We start from the raw sequence: 25,485 nt of genomic DNA on the forward strand, positions 1-25,485 counted from the left end.
GAGAACAGGCTCTGGCTGGAACAGGCAAGGACAGGACTGGAATACAGGGAGTAGGAAATGAGCAGTAAACAGGACTGGGAAACAGAGAGAAGGTTCAGGCTGAAACAAGGCAGGAGCAGGGCAGAGAAACAGGGAGCAGGCTTTGGAAGAAACAAACAGGTACAAGGCTAAGAAGTAGGGAGCAGACTCTGGCTGGAACAATCAGGAGCAGGGCAGAGAAACAGGAAACAGGATCAGGCTGGAACAGAACAGGAACAAAACTGGCACACCATCCGACAAGGGGTCTGTAACACGAAGGAATTGAAGTCCGATGCACGACAAGGATCTTGAGGAAATGGCTGCTTATAAGCAGTTCCAAGCTGGGCTGCACAGGAGAGGTTTCAGGTGTGTGTGGTTTCGGACACTTGCAAGTCCTGGAGGAGAGGATCCAGTGAAAAGGAGCAACTGGACTTCTCCCATTGAAAACAATGGGAAACAGAATCCGGGTTTTCCTGACTACCAAGCTGTGCATTATGGAATTTGCAGTCCCAAGAAGCAAATGTAGTCCTACACAAGTGTACCATGGAGAAAAGAGAAACAAACAGGAGTCAGCAAGGGACTCTAGATAGGTGTTCAAGGTGATTCCCAGGCTTCTGACAGTCCCCTTACAGCGCCCCCTGGAAATGGGACGACAGAGTCGTAACATGTAGAGTCGTGCAGAAGTGTTTTCCCGCCGAAAGAACGCCAACAAGCCTTGCTAGCTGCAAATCGTGCGGTTAGCGTTTTTGGATGCTGCTGTGGCCCAGGAGGGACCAGGAGGTCGCAAATTGGACCAGGAGGTAGAGGGGACGTCGAGCAAGACAAGGAGCCCTCTTAGCAGCAGGTAGCACCCGGAGAAGTGCCAGAAACAGGCACTACGAGGATGCGTGAAACGGTGCTCACCCGAAGTCGCACAAAGAAGTCCCACGTCGCCAGAGAACAACTTAGGAGGTCGTGCAATGCAGGTTAGAGTGCCATGGACCCAGGCTGGACTGTGCACAAAGGATTTCCGCCGGAAGTGCACGGAGGCCGGAGTAGCTGCAAAAGTCGCGGTTCCCAGCAATGCAGTCTAGCGAGGTGAGGCAAGGACTTACCTCCACCAAACTTGGACTGAAGAGTCACTGGACTGTGGGGGCCACTTGGACAGAGTTGCTGGATTCGAGGGACCTCGCTCGTCGTGCTGAGAGGAGACCCAAGGGACCGGTAATGCAGCTTTTTGGTGCCTGCGGTTGCAGGGGGAAGATTCCGTCGACCCACGGGAGATTTCTTCGGAGCTTCTAGTGCAGAGAGGAGGCAGACTACCCCCACAGCATGCACCACCAGGAAAACAGTCGAGAAGGCGGCAGGATCAGCGTTACAGAGTTGCAGTAGTCGTCTTTGCTACTATGTTACAGTTTTGCAGGCTACCAGCGCGGTCAGCTGTCGATTCCTTGGCAGAAGGTGAAGAGAGAGATGCAGAGGAACTCGGATGAGCTCTTGCATTCGTTATCTAAAGTTTCCCCAGAGACCCTAAATAGCCAGAAAAGAGGGTTTGGCTACCTAGGAGAGAGGATAGGCTACTAACACCTGAAGGAGCCTATCAGAAGGAGTCTCTGACGTCACCTGGTGGCACTGGCCACTCAGAGCAGTCCAGTGTGCCAGCAGCACCTCTGTTTCCAAGATGGCAGAGGTCTGGAGCACACTGGAGGAGCTCTGGACACCTCCCAGGGGAGGTGCAGGTCAGGGGAGTGGTCAGGGGAGTGGTCACTCCCCTTTCCTTTGTCCAGTTTCACGCCAGAGCAGGGCTAAGGGGTCCCCTGAACCGGTGTAGACTGGCTTATGCAGAATTGGGCACATCTGTGCCCAAGAAAGCATTTCCAGAGGCTGGGGGAGGCTACTCCTCCCCTGCCTTCACACCATTTTCCAAAGGGAGAGGGTGTAACACCCTCTCTCAGAGGAAGTCCTTTGTTCTGCCATCCTGGGCCAGGCCTGGCTGGACCCCAGGAGGGCAGATGCCTGTCTGAGGGGTTGGCAGCAGCAGCAGCTGCAGTGAAACCCCAGGAAGGGCAGTTTGGCAGTACCAGGGTCTGTGCTACAGACCACTGGGATCATGGGATTGTGCCAACTATGCCAGGATGGTATAGAGGGGGCAATTCCATGATCATAGACATGTTACATGGCCATATTCGGAGTTACCATTGTGAAGCTACATATAGGTAGTGACCTATATGTAGTGCACACGTGTAATGGTGTCCCCGCACTCACAAAGTCCGGGGAATTGGCCCTGAACAATGTGGGGGCACCTTGGCTAGTGCCAGGGTGCCCTCACACTAAGTAACTTTGCACCTAACCTTTACCAGGTACAGGTTAGAGATATAGGTGACTTATAAGTTACTTAAGTGCAGTGTAAAATGGCTGTGAAATAACGTGGACGTTATTTCACTCAGGCTGCAGTGGCAGGCCTGTGTAAGGATTGTCAGAGCTCCCCATGGGTGGCAAAAGAAATGCTGCAGCCCATAGGGATCTCCTGGAACCCCAATACCCTGGGTACCTCAGTACCATATACTAGGGAATTATAAGGGTGTTCCAGTAAGCCAATGTAAATTGGTAAAATTGGTCACTAGCCTGTCAGTGACAATTTGAAAGAAATGAGAGAGCATAACCACTGAGGTTCTGATTAGCAGAGCCTCAGTGAGACAGTTAGGCACCACACAGGGAACACATACATATAGGCCACAAACTTATGAGCACTGGGGTCCTGACTAGCAGGGTCCCAGTGACACATAACAAACATACTGAAAACATAGGGTTTTCACTATGAGCACTGGGCCCCGGCTAGCAGGATCCCAGTGAGACAGTGAAAACACCCTGACATACACTCACAAACAGGCCAAAAGTGGGGGTAACAAGGCTAGAAAGAGGCTACTTTCTCACATACAGCTCATCCACAGAGTTCATATTCGGAAATTCATGACCCAAACATATTGCAAAGGTTGTTTTGATTAAACCAAGAGACAGAGTTGCTTCACCCCTCTTGTTGTGACAATTCTTATTTTCAAAATGTCATTTATTTGCTGGTAAGTTGTATAAATCAGAATAACTTTCCTTTTAGTACGGATTCCAGCCGATGTATTGTGTATTTGAAATAACACTTCTTTTGCAAGGATTCCAATCAAAGTATCTTTTATTTGCTTATATACAGTTTATTCAGAATAACATTCCTTTTGTATGAATTTCAGCCTGGGTATTGTATATTCTGGATAACACTCCCTTTTATTGATTTCCAGCCAACACATGTTTTGCCCCCTGGGTGTCTGTAAGGATGGGGCTTTCCCAAGGCTTGAATTTCGAACAAATCCTAATGTCTGAAATATACAATTTCTTATCTTTCATTCAAAATAAACATTCTTGGAAGCCGTGCCAAATATTCTCATGCCAATAGTCTCATGCGGTCCTGTAGTGAAAGTCCAATCTGACTTTCACTAAAGGAACGCATTAGACTATTTGGAACGGCTTTCAAGAATGTTTATGTTGTATGAAAAGTAAGAAATGGTTGATTGGCGCACCATCAACTCCTGCAGTGTTGGATGTCTGCAGACCGCACCTGGGCCAGAGGCAGGCCTGTCCTTCACCCATCAGCATCAGGAAGAGGCAGGGCTACCCTCTGACATCGTCTAGAAAGGTAGGACCTTAATCCCCCCCTAACTTATTTGTAGATTGGGGAGTGGTTTTAGGCAGCCCCATGGCAGTATACCTGGGGACAATTTTGGGGAAGAGGAAATCATTGGAGACATCCATGCAGGCAACCAGCAAAACGAAAAAGTTGAATGCGGAGCAAAGTAAAAATGCATCCAGCTCATGCACCACAAACAGACCTCTTACAGATTGCAATTTCTCAATCAACCAGCACAAAACCCAAAACACCACACTTATACACATATCCACCACAACTACAACATTAAGACACCTCCATTGTCACACCAAACACAACTCTGTCCATTCCCACTAACACATCTTGCCATCGCCCACACAACACAAAACCAAATTATACATTACTCTCAACCATCCAAACACACACTCCCTGTTCATACAAACTAACAACATTAGCCTCTGTTTGCTCCTGCCAGACCCCCTTTTATCATGACAATACCTAAACTCATCCTTCTGTCACACCATCCACAAACACAGTTCCCCTCTTCACCAATTACACACAACCATACACTCTACTCCAGCACACATATTACCTCTTCCAGTGATCCAAACTAACATAAACACCCCTAACTCTCGTCCATTCCCTCTTCACACCTCATACACTCTTCTCCAAAACACATCAACACCCTATGTAATATTCACTGCTCACCAGCACTAACTCACATGCAAATCCTTCACAGAAAACCACTACGTCAATATATCCTCTCACTATTCCACACAAACCACACACATCAACACATCAAAATAACACACTTTCATACTTCCCATCACACCCACTCCCACCCTCATGACTACACAAATAATACAAATCCTGACAATCCTTACTCCTAAATTCTCACTCTTCACAACCATTTACCACAAGCACCCCAGCACAGCAACATTCATTCATCCGCCTCTTATCCATTGCACAATTTAGAGCCTTACATTATGATCCACATGCTCCTCCACCAATCCTAACCCATACTCCTTCCACACTAAACAGGCTCAAACAAAATAAGTAACACTGCACTCTTAACAACTTTGCATCCAATTGTCTATTACACAATAAGGCTACTCTGCAAAAAAGACTACACTCACCATGTCACTCTCAGCCACCAAGTCCACCACCAACACACACAGACCCAACAAAATGCCTTCTAAGCCTGCTGGACGAAGAACACTATATAGAAAAACAGGACTATTGTGACACTCATACAGTTATCACAACTATCAACACACTTGCTGCAAACCCAAAATATACTGCTCACCCTTCTCCAAAACAAAATCACACCACCACAAACACACATTTTCCAAACTGCCTGCTCATAAATGCTTGATCACTCTAAAGAAACAAACACCACATCTACAACCTCCTCACTGACACACACCCTGACTTACTATTTGTAACGGAATCATGGATAGGAGATGACATGGCCCCAGTGTTGCATGAAGCCATTCATCCAGGCTATCAAATCTTCACACAAAACTGTATAGGCAAAAGAGGAGGTGGGCTAGCTATTATTTCAAGCAAGCAATAAATCTCAGTAAAACAAACAACATTTCCATACAAGGTTGTGAGGCCCTCCTCGCCAGATGCAACCATACTCCAACTTCCTCCTGTAACATTTTCCTCCTTCACAGATCTCCACCTAACAGTTCAACATTCCCAGACAGTTTTCTAGACAGTCTCAAACCTTATAACATTATACTCAAACCAATGCATTCTTGGTGACCAGACATGTGGTTTGGCAAACCCAATATGCCCCATCCAAAACCTATCAACACTGGCTTAGTCACATTGAACCTACATCAGATTGTACACAATCGCACACACCTAGCTGGACACATCCTAGATGTAATTTTCACAAACCCTTAACTATTTACCGTTCAAAGCATCACGCCAATCACATGATCAGATCACCATTTGGTAACTTTCTAACATAAAACACCACAAATCAACACACCCTGTAGCACCTTACATACATACGTGTATCAACCATGGAGCAAACTCAATTTTGAAGACTTAGAAACTGAACTAATAGCCAACACAGATCTAGACACAATAGATTTTGTTTCAAGACTTTGAGTGGCTACAGGAAGCTTTTGATATCTTAATACCACTCAGAAAAACTAAACAGGACAAAAGAAAACCAACACCTTGAAGAAACACAGAACTTAAAACGATAAAGCAACAAATCAGAAGACTGCAACGGACCTGGCACAAAAGAAACAACATTCAAGACACACTTCAACTATACAAACTTAACAGAATATACAAATCATCAATCAAAAAAGCTTAAAAAAAAGGTACTACTCAGACAGAATTCCAAATTCTAAATCTGTAACTAAAGAATTTTATAAAATTCTCAATGAATTTCGAAAACCTAAATGCATGGAAGGAAGTCATCCCACTACTCAAGATTTCACAAACAAACTAGCAGTTAATTACACAACCAAGGCAGACACAATAGACTCCTATTTAAAACAGAAGAAAACCATCAGCACCAACCCGTTTCCTAAAATCCCCTCCAAGATTAAACCAACCCAGCCTCGGCACTCCTTCACATAAATATATAAGGTGAATTTATGGATTTGGTCAAAACAAGCAGGCCTTCCGATTTCCCTTCTGAACCTTGTCTACCACACATCTTCAAGAACATTCTTGTATTTACTTCTGCTGCCACACCTGTAAGAAGAATCATCAATATCTCTTTAACTACAGGAATGTTTCCTGAAACCTGAAAAAGGGATACATACACCTGTTATTAAAGAAAACAAACCTAAACCTGCATGACCCCAACAACTACAGACCAATTACAAATGGACCTTTCCTGGGCAAACTGATAGAAAGAGCAGCATTCGCCCAGAAGTCACAATTAATTGAAGACAACTCCATACTTACAGACTACCAAACTGGATTCCGCCCAGGAAGAGGCATTGAAACAGGACTCATAACAATGTGGGATGATCTTAAATACACAGTCAACCGCAATGAGGTTGCTGCACTACTTCTCTTGGGCCTCTCAGCTGCCTTTGATACTTTTGACCATGACGCCCTAATTCAAAGACTACACGAAGCTGGCATAGAAGGGACTGCTCTCGACTGAACTACACCCTATCTTCAAAACATAACCAATATTATCTATTCTCCGCCCTTCTCGTCCAAACCCAACCGCACAAAAGCGGGGTCCCTCAAGGATCAATCATCTCACTTATGCTTTTCAACATCTACATGATGTCATTACCAGAACTGATCAATGGTTTTCAGCTCACATGCTACAAGTATGCTGATGACACACAAATACTACTTTAATTGGAATGCCCCAAAGACATTGAAAGCTCACAAATCTTCAGTTGCCTCAGAGCTGTTGCTCAGCGGATGACTTGGAGCCTTGTCAAACTGAATGCTTGTAAAACAGAAATACTCACATGTGGCTAGTGGAGAAATTATGACCCACTGTGCACCTAGCCTGACAATCTGGGACCACCTCCTCAAGTATCCAAGGAAGCTAAAAATCTTTCAATCAACATGGACTCCAAGTTAACAATGAATGCCCAAGTGGACAAATTAGCACAATCAAGCTTCATCACTTTGAAGACTCTGCAACGCATCTTCCCCAACTTGGATTTCCACACAAGGTGCAGGCTACTATCTCTCTTGTACTATCTAAACTGGACTATGCCAATTGCCTCTACCATGGATCATCTCTATCTATTCTGAAAAAACTACAGTGTATTCAGAACTCAGCTGCCAGGCTACTATTACACGTAAATCCACAAGCCCATATCTCCTCTGCCTTGAGAGCACAACACTGGTTACCAGTTGCCAGAAGATCCACCTTCAAGCTGCTTTGTATCACCCACAAAGCTATACATGGAACAGGACCGCTTTAAGACCATTGACCTAGATACTCCAGATATTCTGGGAATCCACTTTATACATTTTTAATGTATACAACAGGTTTAGTGGGGATGAATAGCCTGTCCAACACATTATCTATTTTAGTGGAGGCTGTAGATGAGCTACCATGGTGGCTAGTCAGTTGTTGGGTTATCTCTTTGTTTGGGTTTAAGAACTTGCAATGGTACGTCTACCTCAGACCATCGGGGTGTCCATACTTTTAAAAGGCATGATCGAAAAAGTTGCATTGATTATATATTTTTACCGTTAAAAATGTGAGACTCTATGTTTGACATGAAGGTTGTTGAGAGGCACAATAGCAATCGCAATGTGCTTAGACTAATCATTAATAGCATGAGATTCCAAGATCAGTCTCACACCTTCTCTAAAACGGCCGGTGAGCTGAGTCTTTGCAACAATAGGCGTGCCCTAGATTGGTCTTCTGTATCTCAGCATGATAGTGCCCCATCAAAAATGTTTGTTAGTTGCGAATACTGTGAAGAAGATTCTAACTAGTACTTCTCCTGATTTTCTCAGTGGTTTTGTAAATAACATTCATGACGATTTTATAAAGATCTTCAGATGCTGCTAACTACCTAAAGATCTAGAAAAGGAATGTAAGCTGCATCCCCGGTGTGCGTAACAATAGCCAGTATAGGGCAGCCAGGCTCAACTTGAATTGATCACTAAAGGCTGGTAAAAGAGTAGAAATGTCTGCAGCTACGAAGGATTATAAAGATACCATGTCCAGAGATAAAACATCATGGGAACTGGGGGTGTGGGAGGCTCTGGTAGAAGCAGCCTGGAATGGAGACAATAAACTTCTCTGGGGCACACTGACATTTGGTAGTTGACGTAAACCAGCCTGATCTGATTTTCATCTTCAGCCACAGACTTGGGTGCATCACTTTAAGATGTTCTATGCAGCCAGAGGTGCTAATGCAAAAAACACAAGCTCAGTTTGGCTCGTCCCTTCGATCAAGATTGCTGGCCAGCTAGATTTTACATTCCATGTTATTGTGGAGACAGCCAAGGTTATTTGCCCTAATAAAGCACCAGGCCCTGATTCGGTGCCAGGTGATCTCTGTCTACTAGAGCCTTTTGTTTGGCAATCCCTTCTTCCACGCACTTTTCTGATCTATTTTGGGAGGTTACCGTATACCTAGGTCATGGCAGGCAGTTTAAATACTCCCGATTTTCAAAAAGGACTCAAGAGATGACCCTAGCAGTTACAGACCGATCAACCTAACTGATGTATCACAGAACGTTTTTCACCAGCTTATACTTAGAGAACTGTTAGAGTGAGCACAAGTAAATGGTATACTTTCAGATTATCAGCCAGGCTTTAGGAAAAAGCTAAGCGCCATAGACCAACTGTATTGTTAGAATGGGGCCACTTGTATGTGGTCTTTGTTGATCTTCGATCCGCCTTTGACTCTATTCATAAAGCGAAACTCCTGGAGGTGCTGAAGCTGATGGGTGTCCCTGAGAATTCACTGGTGATTCTCATAAAATTACATGCACAAACTATGCATGAGTTCGACTTGAAAATAAAGGTGAACTAACAAACCCCTTTGTGATTGAGACAGGTGTGAGGCAGGGGTGTGTGTTCTAGTGCCTGTTCACGCTTTATATTAATGATTTGGTTGAAGCATTAGACTTCCCTGGGAATGATGCCCCCAAATTGGGTTCTCATAAGATTTCCACTTTGCTATTTGCATACGATATGCTCTTAATATCAAAAACCTGTGAGGTCTGCAAGCCATAGAGGATAGGTTTTTGCGATTCTGCAGTGACAGGGGATTGGAGCTGAATGTTAATAAAACAAAATTCCTGGTTTCTAACCCAGAAAAAAATGTGAGGGCAAACATTCTGGTTAGAGAGGCTCCGCTTGAGCAAGTCCAGGAATTTGTTCATTTGGGGGTCTGGTTATCAAACAAACATAGCTGGGCCGTGCAGGTTAACAGGAGTTCCCTGAAATGTCAGCAGTAGATTGGTGCTGTGATTAAGATGTGGAAGAAAACCGATGCAAGCTCTCTAGTACCTGCGGTGGACATCTGCAATACAAAAGTTAAAAGTGCAGCTATGTATCGGTCAGAGCTATGGGGCACGCGAGAAGTGAGGCTCTTGTCAGGGCTGAAAATAAGTTTATTAAAACCTTTTAAATCCCTCACAGATTGCCACTTGCCTTCCTTAGCACCTTGATATGGGCATCTTTCTGATCGATTTTATCTTCTTGCTCATAATCCTGCTTTACTGGCACAAGTTGTGGTCTACCAAGGAGTTGGAATCGTATGGACACTTGATCAAGCTGCTTCTTAACCAAACTGACGGGAGAAGATCTATTGGTCTGTTTTTATCAAGTTTATGTTTCAGGTGATAGGCCTACCAGAATTGTGGGAGAGCCCAGATTAATCTAAGCTGGTCTCATGCTCACGATAAAGGATCGCCGTAGAAATCTCTCTGTGAGAGAGAGATGAGGGGAATCAAGCCTAGTAGCCTGACTGATGCATTTTTAGATTTTAAGCCTGCCCCTGCATATGAATCATTTCTTGACGTCATCCCAGCGTGCCATGCCAAGCAACTTTTTTTGAAGTGGAGATTTGGTATGATCCCTGTTAAAAGCTTCACTGCAGACTGGCTTGAGAAATCTACCACTAGTGAGTGCCCCTCGTGCAATCAGAAAGAGGAAACTCTTCACCATTTTGTTCTTTCTTCAGTGCTTATGCCTCCCATGTGGGAAATGGCTATAACCATTATGCAAGCTCATGTGCTATATACAGTATACCACCGTTCTCAGAGTGTTGCGCACAGACACCAGTGAAGTGGTTGTCATTGCAGTATCTAAATATATTCATGCAGCTTGGCTCATACGGTTTCGAAGGGAATGTGGAACAGGTGAGCTCCCAGATGCTGGCATGCTCCGGTGAGTAGAGCTTCACCATCCTGTGGGTTGTTGGCACTGGAGTATATTTGGAATTTGTTGCAGGAGGATATTATCCAATCTGCACTTAGCACTGGCACTTTGTGATAGTCAAGGCTGGCAATGTGATTTTTCTTCAAATGGATTTGGTATTTGCTTACCAAGGCTGCTATTTAATATGCTATTTATTCTCCAGCGCTGCACATCCGATCCGATGATGGTCTGTGTTTTTATCTTCGAATTTTATACATTGTTATTACTCTTTCTGTGTATTTTTACTGCTGTGCCTATATATGCTAGAAATGTAATAATTGTTTTATTGTTTTGTTTTTTAATCAGAAATAAACTAATGATGATGATTAATTTATAGAGGGCACTGGGAAAGCATATTTTGGTAAACTATTTCTACCTTAGGAGCGTTTATGTCCATAATCGATTTCTAAAGTAAACATCAAACATATTCCTCATGTATATTCTGATCTCTTATGCTGGATGAGGTTATGTGAACATTATGTAGCGTATTGCCAGCCATTTATATGTGCTGTGTAACAATGTGGACTTTTAAATCGTCCTACGTAATAAAGTCTTATCTTTAATTATTACAAATGGCAATTCCAGACTTGAATTTTAAAAGACGTTTTTACTACATGCATTCTTTAAGTTATTTAATTGTACCCTAATAACCCCTTAGATTCCCTTAACACTTCCCATTCCTGAAGCATTAAACCATGAACAACCCCTTAACGCCACCCTTCGATTAACCCCATCAAACCTTTAACACCCCTTTATGCACCTTTCTCTGAACCCCGAAACTCCTCACTACCCCTTAATGCTACCGTTCTCTGACAACTAAAAAGCCCTAGCTACTCCTTAACGCTTCCCTTCCCTGTAACCTAAAAACGCCTTACTGCCTCTTAGTTCCACCTTTCCCTGAACCCCAAAAGCCTTTCCCACCCCTTTATGCACCATTCTCTGAACCCCCAAAACTCCTCACTACCTCTTAATGCTACATTTCTCTGACCACTAAAAATCCCTTCCTAGCCCCTAACGGTTCCTTCTCTGTAACCTAAAAACCCTTATTGTCTCTTAACACCACCCTTCCCTGAACCACAAAACACCTTTAGCACTTCTTTATGCACCTTTCAATGAACTCCAAAACTCCTTACTATACCTTATTCTACCCTTCTCTGACCACTGAAAAGCTGTTACTACCCCTTAACGCTTCCTTTCCCTGAACATTAAAAACCCTTTACTGCCCCTTAACTCTACCCTTCCCGAAACCTGTCAACCCTTTTCTTCCACTTCACCATTACCCTTCCCTTAATGCTAAGATCCCCTCACTTGTCACGTGCTACCTTCCACGCCTCAATATACATGCTTTTCTCAAATTTAGCAGGAGGACGCCATTTGCCTCTGCTCCCAGTACAGTTAAACTTACTCTATAAGGCGTGACATTTTTCAAAAAATTTTTTGTGACTATACTTTTTTCATTCAATTTTTTCAGTAGACAACATTTTTATAGGACTTTTTTCAGTCTGCTTTTCCCTGCAAACAATTTACTTCAAACCCGTTTACACAGACTCTTAGCACTGTCGCTTCTTTTGTGATAATATCTAGGCCCAGATTTAAGTTTAAGAGAGCCTGGCGCCTCTTTGCTCCACATTAGTGTAATTTCTTATGACGCTAATGTGGCCCAACAAAGTCAAATTCGCTGCGCCATATTTACAAAGTGACGCAATGCATGCATTGCGCCACTTTGTAACCCCTTGCGCCACATTATACCTGCGCCAGGCATAATGTATGCAAGGGGGCGTTCTCCCGTTAGGGGGATCGCAAAAATGGTGCACAGAGAGGCGGTAAAAGGGGGCATACCATTGTTTTCAATGGGTCTCTATGTACTCTGCAGGATTAGTACCAACATTTTGGCGCTAATCCTGCACAGTACATTAATAGTGTCAAAAATGTTGACGCTATTGCCGCTACCCAGCACAATGGTGTGCTGTATATTAAATGAATATATGGCGCACACATGGTGGCGGTAGGGGGTGCTAAGGGGCACAAGAAAAGAGGCCCTGCATTGGATGAAGCACCACTTTTCTTAAATTCAGGCCCTAGTGTTTGTCAGTGTCCCTGTGAGAAAGGAACCCACCTTGGGCAAAATTAATATCATAATAATATTGCAGTTTTCTTTATGTATTGTGTGCTGCAGCGAATGCTGGGGAGGACAGAATGTCAGTGCACCTTCCAGCCTGTTTCTCTGTCTGGCAGTTATGTTGTGTTTTTCCACCCTTGGTCACCCGTTTGGGAGTTGGGATGGACAACAGTGGTAGAGCACCCCCTATCTGGAAGCGAATCAGTTCAGCTTGAATCTTTTTATGACCTCACATTATGTTTCACAAAACTGAAAAGTCTTGAGGGTCGGCACTGTTTTCTGCAAAGTCCATGTTTTGATGTGAATCTTGGTTTGACGTATTCCCTTTTCTTCTCAGGATATGGAGCAAAAACGCTTGGAGCAATTGGAAATTCAAGCTGAAATTAAGCGCATCAATGCTGAAAATATAAAGAGGAAGGAAGAAAGATTGGAGCAGGAAAGGCTGGCAGACCTGAGGGTGCTGGAGTATAACAAACAAAAGATGGTACGCTGACTGCAACATGTGCTGAGTGCAGAAGGAATCAAAGTAGCTATGAAACTGAAGCCGATTATGTAATATGATAGGTGTCATTGAATGAGTGAGGTGAGAATGAAGAGATATAACGATTACTAAATTAACTTGGGAAGGAAACAGGAGGGATTTTTTTTTTTTTAAATGTAGCACAGTCAAAAAGTATATCGGGCCCTTCCATTTGGTACTTTGAGCATTAGCTGCTTGAAGCAGTGAGACTAGCAGGCAGATGACTCGATCCTTCTCCTACAAGGCTCTGGCAGTCTACACCAACTCATGCCATGTGGCTGATGTTGTCACTAGCACAGTTTTGTTTTAAAGCAACCGTGCAAGCTCGTTTGCTCCACCATGATCATAATGATTTTGTTTAGTTTTCCACAGTTTTGTGAGAAGAAAAGATAGTTGGGTGTTCTTTTAACCACCACGCGTTTTATTTGAGGAATTCCTTATCACCGTTGGCCCTTATGTGTGTCTTGTCTGCAAGCATATCCTGGATGTGCCTGTCAGTTATTGGATTCTGGCAGCATCAACTCTCTCCTCCTTTTTAGGTTGTGTGTAGGTGTACGACCTCTTGATCATATTTGATCTTTGTGGACCGTCTCTCAGCTCCCTGGCTCCTGCTGTTCCGTGGCTTGGATTCTCTTTACCAAGTGTGTCTGCCCATGTGCTGAGAGCAAAGGCGGAGGATTGCTTGCTATTGCTTATATCCTAGGCACACAGCTCTGCCAGGGCTCCACAATCTTTAGAAACAGTGGCCATTTCTGCTCCATACTGGGATCCCACTTGCAGCTCCATCAGTGCACCGTGGTTCATACACTCCAAGCCCTCTGCTGTGCCAGGGCATGAACCCCACACACGCTGTCTGCCAGAGCACCTCAGTTCTTGCTGTCAGTACACTCTGCTGCTCCAGTACTGGGACCTCGGGTGCGGCTCCATCAGTGCACCTCAGCTCACACACTCCAAGCTCTCAGCCGTGCCAGTGCCAGGAACCCCACACACGCTGTCTGCCAGAGCACCTCAGTTCTTGCACTTAGTACACTCTGCTGTTTCAGTAATAGGACCTTGGGCGCAGTTCCATCTGTGCATCTTAGTTCACATACTCCAAGCCCCTCAGCCGTGTCAGTGCCACAACCCCACACACGCTGTCTGCCAGAGCACCTCAGTTCTTACAGTCAGTACACTCTGCTGCTCCAGTACTGGGACCTCGGGTGCGGCTCCATCAGTGCACCTCAGCTCACACACTCCAAGCGCTCAGCTGTGCCAGAAACCTCATACACACTGACTGCCAGAGCATCTCAGTTCTTGCACTTAGTACACTCTGCTGTTCCAGTAATAGGACCTTGGGCGCAGCTCCATTGGTGCATCTTAGTTCACATACTGCAAGCCCCTCAGCCGTGTCAGTGCCACAACCCCACACACGCTGTCTGCCAGAGCACCTCAGTTCTTACAGTCAGTACACTCTGCTGTTCCAGTACTAGGACCTCAGGCGCAGCTCCATCAGTGCATCTCAGTCCTACTCAGGCGAGTTCACTTCCTTTCCTATACTGGGACCCCACTCACATACAGTTCCATTACAGCAGCTCAATTGTAATATTCAGTCCCACCGCCATGCCAATACTGGGCCCAAAAGAGCAAAACACAGCTCAGCCAATGCACTTCAAGTCTAACATCTAACACCACTGTTGATGGGATTCCATTAATTCTAACATTCAGTGCACATTTCTTCTCAGTACTATGGCTCACACACATACTCCCTTCAGGACTCCTCACTTCTGTGGTTCAGAGGCAATGCCACTCCTGTACTGGGCCCCACTCGCAGCTTCACAAGGGCACCTCCAGGCTAAGACTTAGCAACACTGGCACACAAATACTAGGTTCCACACATAGCTCCATTAACATACCTCACTTCTGACCTTCTGTTCCCGTTACTATTCCAGTACTGCAGCCCACAAACAACTCTGTCAGTACACCTCAACCCTAACCTGCACTGCCCCATTATTCCAATACCAGGAATTACACAGCACTCCATTTCTCATTCCTCACCCGCTGCCTTTCTGTTATTCCAGCACTAGGCTGGGACACAGCTCTGTCTATACCCCCAATCCTGATCTGGAGCACCCCAATAGTTCTGTATTGGAGTTCACATACAACGCTGCTATTGCCCCTCCTGCTGTGCTGCAGTACCCCCTGCCGTCCCACACTCTGATTTCTGTTTTAGGACGTGGGGGAGCCAATTAAATCTATTCTTAGATGCCATCTTTACTTGGGAGGGTCCGTTTCACCTATTTCACTCCGTTCTTTCCTTTACTCTGTTCACTCTCAATGTTTTCTTTCTCTCCCACTTTTCTCTTTCCAGCTTTTAAAATCCACACGTTAACAGTTTTGATCTGCTTTTCAGCTGTTTATTTCTACTCCTCTCCCTTTTTTTTTTTTAGTTCCCTCTTCCTCTTGCTACCTCATCTTTCAAACTCGCAAAAACCTTGTTATTTCTTTCCTTGTTTTTGTCCTATCTTTTTTCTTCATCAGGTGTTCATTCTTTCACTATTTATTTCTCTTCCCTTCACTCTTTCTTTGACCTTATTATTTGCTCTTTCCTTTGACTCTGTATGTGTCCTTTCACTTTTTGTAAAATCTTTCTTCTTTTCTTTTTTTGGTGCTTTCTTATCTTTGGCTGTCAATTTACATTTTACCATAAATCTATCTTTTTCCCGCCTGTGTGTGGAAGCCACGAGTTACTTGTCGGGACCCGAAATGTCAAAATGTTTTTCTTCTTTTGTGTCTGTGGGAAATGTGTCAGTACATACATGCCCTGGTTCTTGCGCTGCTTGTTTCTCTCACCAGCTCTCTTTATTTCTCTAATGTTCATATTTCTCTTTCTTTTCACACTTCTTTCATTGTTTTTCCTCTTTATTCTTCGTCCGCCAGCTTCCTTCCCTTTTTTCTTTTGCCTCACAAGTATGCTCAATTTCTCCTCTTAGTTGTGTTTTCATTTTCTCCTTCTTTGTTTTCCTTCTTTCTTTTATTTCTTTGACACCCATTCTGTTTCTTCCTTTTGTCTATTGTATTCCTTTGGCTTCTGTATTTGTGCCTCATCCGCTTTCTCTCCTGAGGCCTAGTTTTCAGTGGAGCAACAGGTGCAGTGGAGTCCTTTTATAAGCAGGGAAGGCACTATACTACAAGTAGGATAAGGATAAGTGCACATTGGGCCAGCCATGTAAATTTCAGCATGTGTGCTCCACCTGTGGGGGGTACTCAGCAGTCGACTGCAAAAGAGGCAGAAGTGATAAAGACAGGGAAAAGAGAGACACAACAAAGAAAAAATAACTCGCTTGGTTTCGGGACAAGCTTTGCCTGAGAGGGTTTTCAGCTAGCTTGCTCCCCCATCAGTATATACAGGTTAAGGTTGCTAGCTAGCCATTATGATAATAAAGCGGATGCACGTTTGATATGTGACCGATTCGAGGAAGGTTTCAGGATACTAGTGTCAAAGAAAGTCAGGTCAGGAGGAACCAAGAACCTGCGCTCAGCCTTACAGCACCCAGAGATTGTATGCAAGAAAATCTTGAAAGAAAAGGGGTTAAGCAGGAGAAAAGGGCCCTTGCTGTTAGGGAAGCCAGAGGGATTAGTGTGGTACCCAAGAAAGAGCAGGGCAGGTATAGACTAATTCACCACCTGTCATTCCTGGAAGGGGAATTGGTTAATGACGCCATCAACCCTTAAGTCTGTGCAGTTGGTTATGCCTCAGTAGAAGACGCAGTAGATCTTGTGCACGCTGCAGGTCAAAGGGCATTGATGGCAAAGGCAGACATTGAATCCGCTTTCAGACATTACGGGTACTCCCCGACAGTTACCACCTCCTGGGTTTTCAATTCGATGGGGAGACCTGCTTTGATAAGGCACTGCCCATGGGGTCTTCCATATCCTGTGCTTACTTTGAAAAGTTTTCCACTTTTCTGGAATGGACCTTACACAAAAGGAACCAGCAAGGCAGAGAAACGCATTACCTAGACAACTGATTTTTCTTCAGTAAGCCAAACGGCGAGGAGTGCAGGAACATTTTTGGGGCCTTTCAGAAGCTGACAGCAGAATGGGGGGGGGGGGGAGTCCTGTTGGCGGTCAAAACAGTCAGGCCTACCATATTAGGAATAGAGCTTGATTAAGTGGGGGGCACCAAGCGGATCCCAGAGGATAAAGTTCAGGACATAGGGAACAAGATCAGGGATTTGATAAAGAAGCAAAAAGCCATCCTTGGCAAGCTACAGGAACGAATTGACAAGTTGAACTTTGCGGCAAGGGTCATCCCAGTAAGGCGAGTCTTAGTGAGAAGGCTAACACAGCTGACCAAAGGTCTGAAGAAAGAGCACCACCATGTCAGATTGAGTGCAGGGGCAAAACAGGATTTAATAACTTGGTTAACTTTCCTAACAAACTTCAGTGGGGTACTCATATGGAGGGAAGGATGGGTATCTAACAGTGAGCTAGCCCTGTACATGGACTCTGCAGGCAGCCTGGGCTGGGGTAATCCTAGGAGACAAATGGTGACGAGAAGGTAGCCCCAGGAATGGACCAAGGCAGGAATAACAAAGAAAATATAATTTCTTAAATTGTTTCCCATCATAGTTGCGCTGACTATTTGTAGTGCAAGGCTATGTAAATTGAAGTTAACCATATAGTCAGACAATTAGGTGCTGTTGCATGCCATCAATACAGGGGCGGCCAGGTGATCAAGGGTTCTGAGACTACTGAGGAGATTGGTGCAGCCACAATTAGCAAGTAACCTGGAATTGAGGGAAATGCACATTGAGAAGATCAATATTGCTCAAGTGGATGCAATATCTTGTTTTCAGATGGAGAAGTTAAGGGAGCTGGAGCTGTGGTCCCTTGCGGGCGATCTGACCCAGGTAGTGCAACACACATTGGCACCCAAGACAGCCAGGAGGTATGCAGCTTACCAAAAAACTGTACAGGAAGTTACAGAGTTTCAATCTTTCAACAACATTCAGGACACAACCCAAGCAGCGGAAGGCTTCATCAAAAGGACATTTGAGCAGCAGAAATCTAGATCCTGGGCTGAAGCACATCTAGCAGTGATAGCCCATTGGACAAAGCTGGCCACTGGAGTGGACCCAACATCATTGCATTACCTGAATTCAGCAATAAATGGCTGGTGGCACATGGAGGGTACAAAAGTGGACAAGAGGAAACCTATTGATGGTGGACCACTGGCTCGCATACTAGATGTCCTGCCTGAAGTATGCAGAGATGCATCAGAGGTCACTTTGTTCAAGGCGGCATTCACACTGGCATTCTTTGTAGCCTTCAGAGGAAGCAAATTGGTAGCCTCAGTGAAACATGAGGCGGAAGGATTCTGTATACAAGCTCAAGGCGTGCAGCTTGATCCGGAGAGTGTGGAGGTAATCCTGAAGAGGTCCAAAACTGACCAGCAATAGAGAGTAGCTTTGATGAGACTGATGGGCATGTCAAACAAAGAGGTATGTCCAGTGCAGTGGATAAAGGAATACTGGGCAAACCACCTGCCAGAAGAAGGCCCGCTATACAAGCACAGGATGGGGACTGTCTGAACAAATTTCAACTCAAGGCAGTGCTGAGGATGACTCTCGCAAGGATGGGTCTGCCGGTGGCATAGTTTGGCACTCACTGTTTCCACATTGGGCCGGTGACTACGGCAGCCAGGTGGGGGCTGTCAGAGAATGGCATCAAACGAATAGGGAGGTGGCGCTCAGCAGCTTAGAAATGTTACTTGAGGCTCTTGCAGGGAGGCAAAGCTTAGCAAGCACCCACCCCCCACCCAAAGAAAGAAGTATAGAAAGTTATCAAAGAAGAGGGGATGTGGCCACTCAACTATCACCATTTGTTTTGACAGGTGATCAGAGAAAGACGATATGGATGGTAGGACATTCATTTGTGCGGAGGACTGAAGGTTGGTGGACAAATGGGGGGGGGGGGGGCACTCGGAGTCCCAGGCCGGTCAACACCGCAATAAAATGGGTGGGAATACCAGGGATGCGCTCGGACCAACTGGAGGATGTCTTGGGCAGACTGCTCTGGCAACGCCCGGAGGAGTCGGATTTTTGATAGTGCACGTTGGGGGGAAACGACCTAGCACAGCTGGGTATGAAGGAGCTGCTGGGGAGCAGCAGGCGTGGGCTGACTGGAGTAGCTAGGCTACTGGACAGCGCAAACATGCTGTGGTCTGAAATTGTGCCCAGGCAGACATAGAGGGGTGCCTGGACAACCAGCACCCTTGGAAGATCCAGAAAGAAGCTCAGTGTGGCAGTGCCAAATTTTGTAGGGCAAATGGTTGGGAAGCCATCAGGCATGGCCTGATCAATATTAAGGCTTCTGGAGTATTTTGCACGGCATGGGGTGCACCTGACACACGTGGGCCTGGAAGTATTCTGGTCCAACCTCTGAGCGGTCATGGCGCTAGCCAGGTGTCAGTAGAGTAATTGCTGTCTTGTCTGGGGAAGCTGCCCGAGGATGTAAGACCACTTGGACTGTGGCAGCGAAAGAGGCAGCTAATGGAGTGTAAAGAGTTTGAAAGACCACCTTGGGGTGGCAGACCTGGTACTTACCTTGGAATGCTTCATGGGAGGGTAAGGCAGTCCAAGAGGGGAAGTGGCGCCCAACACAAAACACGCAGCCTGGCCCGCCAGTCAGCGGAGCACACCAGATAATCCAAGGTAGTGAATTGGGCCTCAAGTAAAGAGATAGTGCAATACCTCCTCCATCCCCGGCACAAACAGTGACGCTCTAGCTCAAGGACCCCAATCATCAGCAATAAACGCCGAACTAATAAGGGCTCTAAGTTGACTGTTAATCATCGTAAAAGTGCCTGGTCATTTGATTTATGACCTAATGACCTGCTGGAATGATTTATGAATTGATTTATGATCATGTTTCAATGTGTCGAACTGATTTATGGCTTAACGAACCTGCCTAAATTATTTATGACTTGATTTCTGACCTATTGTCAGCATGGTATGCCTTGATATGGGCACTGAAAGATATTGAGCTTGTATTAAAGAAGTGAATTAAAGCTGCAGCCAATAACTTCCAAACATATCAAGTGTAAATTGTGCATTTATGAGTGGGAGTAGTTGTGCGCGAAATTTAACAATGGGGGCTACTCCGATGTGATCCGTGAGTCAACGAGTAACTATAAACAGGCTTCTGGAAGGGGCAGGAGTGTCTTATGGTTGTTCGTTTTTCTTCCCATTTTTTTTTTCGCTCTGGGAATCATCGTCAGTAGGCTTATTGGTGAATTAAAAGTGAAAACGTGATTACTTCCCGTGTCTTTCTGTAATAACAGGAGAAAAACCTCTCAAACCCTGCCTCGGTCCAGGGTGTTCATTGTGCGCTCAGGGCTGTTGGTGAAGGCACTCTGGGGTTAGGAGTAGACCATCTTGTGTGTACCAGAGCAGTGAATAGATACAAAACACACACAGACCATGTCAACAGTCTGTTTCAGACTGATGTGTATAGCACAAAAGCATTTTGTTTCTGCACCACGGTGTCTGTGGCTGTATCCGCCCCAGTGAAGTGCCCATGTGTAATGCATGACTGGCCGGCACAGGGCCTCGACAATAGTGCATTGAGGATGGTACAGTGAAGGGGGGTGGGGAGAGACACAGTGAGGCCTTATCTAAACACGTTTCTGATAATTATTATCTCCGGCATAAACTTAGGGGACGGTACTTCTAAAAAAAATATTATTTAAATTTCACATTTTGTCATAAATTATGTCTGTAGCGACTGTCTGCAAACACGTGGCATGGGGCTGGCTTTGAAAACACAAATGTACATTTGGAATAGCGTGCCTTTATAATAAACTGAGGTTTGTTTTTTACAGAAAAGTCATCTCTTTTGCGACTGCCTCTTTTATTGTTTACATGCGCCAGAAAAAAGGTTCCGAATACATTTTGCAGCCAATGATGCACGTCCTGCACCAGAGAGGCCGTCTGTCTGTATGTGCTGCTATTTGTTAGAAGCACTAGTCCTGTCTAGGCGCTGCACGCGTTGGCTTCCCACACGTGAGCACAAGATGCTGTAGCTGTGTAGGCGTAGGGTGGCTGTGCACAATGGTTAGTGCACGCTGTCCGTGGAAATGCACACTTATGTGCATTGGGGCATTTAAAGTGTTTGGTGAGCATTAGTAGAAGTGAATGTTATGCCAGGACTGAATGTTTATTTATATGCAAGTTATTCTGTAAAACAGCAGAGAGGGGTGTGCATGCGTGTGTTGTCTGTGCGTGGCTATGTGCGTGTCTGTGTGAATGTTGTGTTTGCGCAGGGCTTTCAGTGGGATGAAAAAACTGGAGAGTCTCTTAAAGGGTTGTGGCCAATGTAGTTAAGGGCGTGGCTTAAGAACATGTAAGTTAAAAATTTGTGCTTTGCTTAGTGTGCTGCTGAACTGGTATTTTGCTGCTTCTTTCTAGCATCGTACCCAGATATATAATATCACAAGTAACATTACACCTAAAACAAGCCAGTACTATTGGCTTTGTCAGTAGTTGTTAGTTGCATAAAATAAATAAGCAACAACAATGGCTTCCTCGTATAAAATATCTCAGTTCTGAATTGATGAGTCTGTGAAAGAACTACAACAAGTCTTGTTGAAGCCACTCTGTTCCACACCTCTTCATTCTATCTTGCAGCACTGTACTCTACCCTACCCAGTACCACTCCATTCTATGCCACTTCACTGTACCCTGAAACAATATATTCTATGCCACTACAATTTACTCTGCTCCACTCTACGTCACTGAACACTATGCCATTGCACTCTACCCCACTTTACTCAAAACCAGTGCACTCTTCTCTACTGCGCTCTACACCAATCTATTTTGTACCACTGTACTTTATACCACTTCACTCTAGGCCACTCTACTCAGCTCTACGACACTCCACTCTATAATACTCCACTCGATTACGTTCTGCTTCATTAGACTCTACTCCACTCTATGCCACTCCACTGTGCAATACTCTACTCCACTTTATGCCACTCTACAACAGTACTCCACTCTACAGCGTTCTACCACTCCATGCCACTTTATGCCACTCTATTCTACAACACACCTCAATTGAAGATGTGTTCTCTGTAATGGCAATATGCTACCACACCATGCATACTTCACTTTACTCTACTCCACTCTACACAACTGCCGTCTACTCTGCACCACTACTACACTACACCAATCCACACTACTTCACTGCACTCTGCTCTGCTCCACTCTGTGCCATTTCACTCTACGCCTCTCTACTCTATACCACTCTATGCCAATGCACTCTACCCCACACTACACTAATCAGCACTACACGCTTCGCCAATGCAGTCTACACCACTGAACTTTGCGCCTCTCCACTCTGTGCTACTCTAATCTGCTATACTGTATTCTGTGCCACTGCACTCTACTCTTTACCACTCCACTCTACATCAGTGAACTCTATGCCAAACCACTACACCACTGTACACTACAGTGCACTCCTTTGTTCTTCTCTGAAACAATCTACTGTATACCGCTGCACTCAACATCCCCACATTTGGCTCCACCCCACTAAGTTCCACTGCACTCTAGTCTGCACCACTGTCCTGTATGCCAATGCACTTTACACCACTTTACTCAAAACCAGTGCATTCTACGCCACTGCACTCTATGCCAATCTGCTTTGCACCACTATACTCTGCAATACTATCCGCCACTGCACTGTGTACCACTGAACTCTATGCCATTGTGCTCTAGGCCACTGCTCTCTACACCACTCTACTCTGCACCACGCTACTCTAAGCTACTGCATGCTACGCCACTGCACTCTTTGCTGCACCATTCTGCGTCACTCTGCTCAACTCTGCACCACTGTAGGCCACAATACTCTAAACCACGCACTCAACACCACTTTACTCAAAAACCAATGCACTCTATGCCAACTACTCTGCACCATTACACTCTACGCCACTCAACTGTACTCTGCAACACTCTACACCACTCTAGTCTACTATGCACCACTGCTCTCTGTGCCACTCTACTCTGCACCACGCTACTCTAAGCTACTGCATGCTACGCCACTGCACTCTTTGCTGCACCATTCTGCGTCACTCTGCTCAACTTTGCACCACTGTAGGCCAAAATACTCTAAACCAGTGGTTCCCAACCTGTGGGCCGGGGACCCCCTGGGGGTCCGCGAAGCCTCCTCGGGGTCCGCGGCTGCTTAAAACATTTAATAATATTAGGTCCCAGCTATCAGTAATGACTCCTCGAGGGTCCCCGTGTTCCAATAATGATTCAGTGGGGGTCCCCGGGCTCCAGTATTGATAAAATGGGGGTCCACAGAAGTCAAAAGTTTGGGAACCACTGCTCTAAACCACGCACTCAACACCACTTTACTCAAAAACCAATGCACTCTATGCCAACTACTCTGCACCATTACACTCTACGCCACTCAACTGTACCCTGCAACACTACACCACTCTAGTCTACTATGCACCACTGCTCTCTGTGCCACTCTACTCTGCGTCATTCTGCTCTACACCACTGCACTCTACATCACTCTACTGTGCAAGACTGCACTCTCTGCCACTGAACTCAGTGCCACTGTAGTCTGCACTATTGCGCTCTAAGTCACTGCACTCTATGGCACAATATATACTATGCTCCATTAGGTTCTGCACAACTGCTTTCTGCACCACTGTACTCTAGGCCACTGCACACTATGCCACTGCACTCTTCTCTATACCACTCAACTCTGCCCCATTTTATTGCTCTCTATGCCAATGCACTTGATGCTACAACACTCTGCATTGCTCCATGCCACTCCAATATATTCTGCAACAATACACTCCAGGCCACTTCACTCTACCTGCACCACTCTACTCTACCATGCGCCACTCCACTTTACTCAGGAACAACCTACTCTACACCACTACACTCTATTCCACTGCAATCTACTCTGCACCACTCTACTCTTTGCCACTCTACTCTTTGCCACTCTACTTTACGTCACTGCACTCTGCGCCAATATACTGTGCACCATTTTACTCAAAACCACTGCACTCTATGACAATCTACTCTGCACCACTGCATTTTATGCCACTTCACTCTAGAATGCTCTACTCCATTCTGTGACACAACACCCTACAATACTCCATTCAATGACGCTCTACTCCGATACACTCTAATCCACTGTGAAACTCTACTCCACTTTTTTCCACTCTACAACACAACTCCACTCTACGAAGCTCTACACAACTCACTAATGCAACTTTACCCCACTCTATCCTACAACATGCTGCTCTACTCCAATATTCCACTCCACTCTGACTCCTTATGCCACTCTACTTTACTTGACACCACTCTGTCACAGCACTCCACAACAGTGTACTCTTCTCTACACCACTCTAACACTCTACTCCACTGTACACAACACCCTCTCTGCCAATTCCCTCTGCTTTACACCACTCAGTAACACTTTATGGCACTCCACTGTAGGACCCTCTACTCCACTCTGACACTCTATTCCATGTCACTCAACTGTACTTCACTCTATGCCCTTCCACTCTACAACACTCTACTTCCTTCCTCTCTTTGACACTACTCTCTCCACCACACTCCTCATCACTCCATGCCACTCAGATCTACTCTACACCACTCTACGCCACTCCATAACACTCTAATCCACTTTAAGACACTCTACTCCATGCAAATCTCTTTTGCCCACTAACTTTTAACCATGCTGAACAGCAGCCACGCTGGTGTACAACATGGCTAAAACATATTGGCAAAACCAATAGCTCTTGCATAGATAAGAACTATTGCTCTGCCAATATTTGTTAGATTGGTTCACCGTGTAAGATGGGAACATAAAGGACTCCTTCACAAGGCCACGGTTTCCAACCTGCTGCACAGGCTATAGTTCAGCCAACTTCTTCTGAAGTTCATTCCTGAAAATCTCTGTAAAAATCTCAGCTGGTAGACCCAGAACTTTGATGTAGGAGTCCCTCGTCAAGTTGTCTAGCATCTTAATAATTTCTTGTGACTAGGGCACTTGCAGCTTTACCCTTAAGGGGCTCTGCCTCAATCAAGAATGCATCCAATTCCTGCATGTGACCGTCTAGTGATTTTGTCTTACTTTCAGTCTTCTCCTCACTTTGCTCCGCAGCCAGTACACTGCCCAACAGACCCTCCAGTTTCCAGTCTACTTTCAAGTAAAATTATTGCTGCTTGTTGTCTTATTCAAAATGCTGTGTAGAGAATTTATGTAGTTGAGCTGTGTTGCCTCTTCCTTTAATATAG

The 25,485-nt window shown here is 45.2% G+C and overlaps 1 protein-coding gene across 2 annotated transcripts in view; it reads left to right on the top strand.

Annotated features, from left to right (window-relative positions):
• CFAP45 (cilia and flagella associated protein 45) overlaps positions 1-25,485 on the top strand; it is a 213,033-nt gene that overhangs the window by 100,655 nt on the left and 86,893 nt on the right. For both annotated transcript variants that reach the window (XM_069217772.1, XM_069217771.1), the window contains exon 8: positions 13,001-13,147. In XM_069217772.1, the coding sequence (XP_069073873.1) occupies positions 13,001-13,147 (147 nt within the window). The remainder of the gene's footprint in view (positions 1-13,000; positions 13,148-25,485) is intronic.

Source organism: Pleurodeles waltl, chromosome 12 (genome assembly GCF_031143425.1).
Source record: "Pleurodeles waltl isolate 20211129_DDA chromosome 12, aPleWal1.hap1.20221129, whole genome shotgun sequence".
Lineage (NCBI taxonomy): Eukaryota > Metazoa > Chordata > Amphibia > Caudata > Salamandridae > Pleurodeles > Pleurodeles waltl.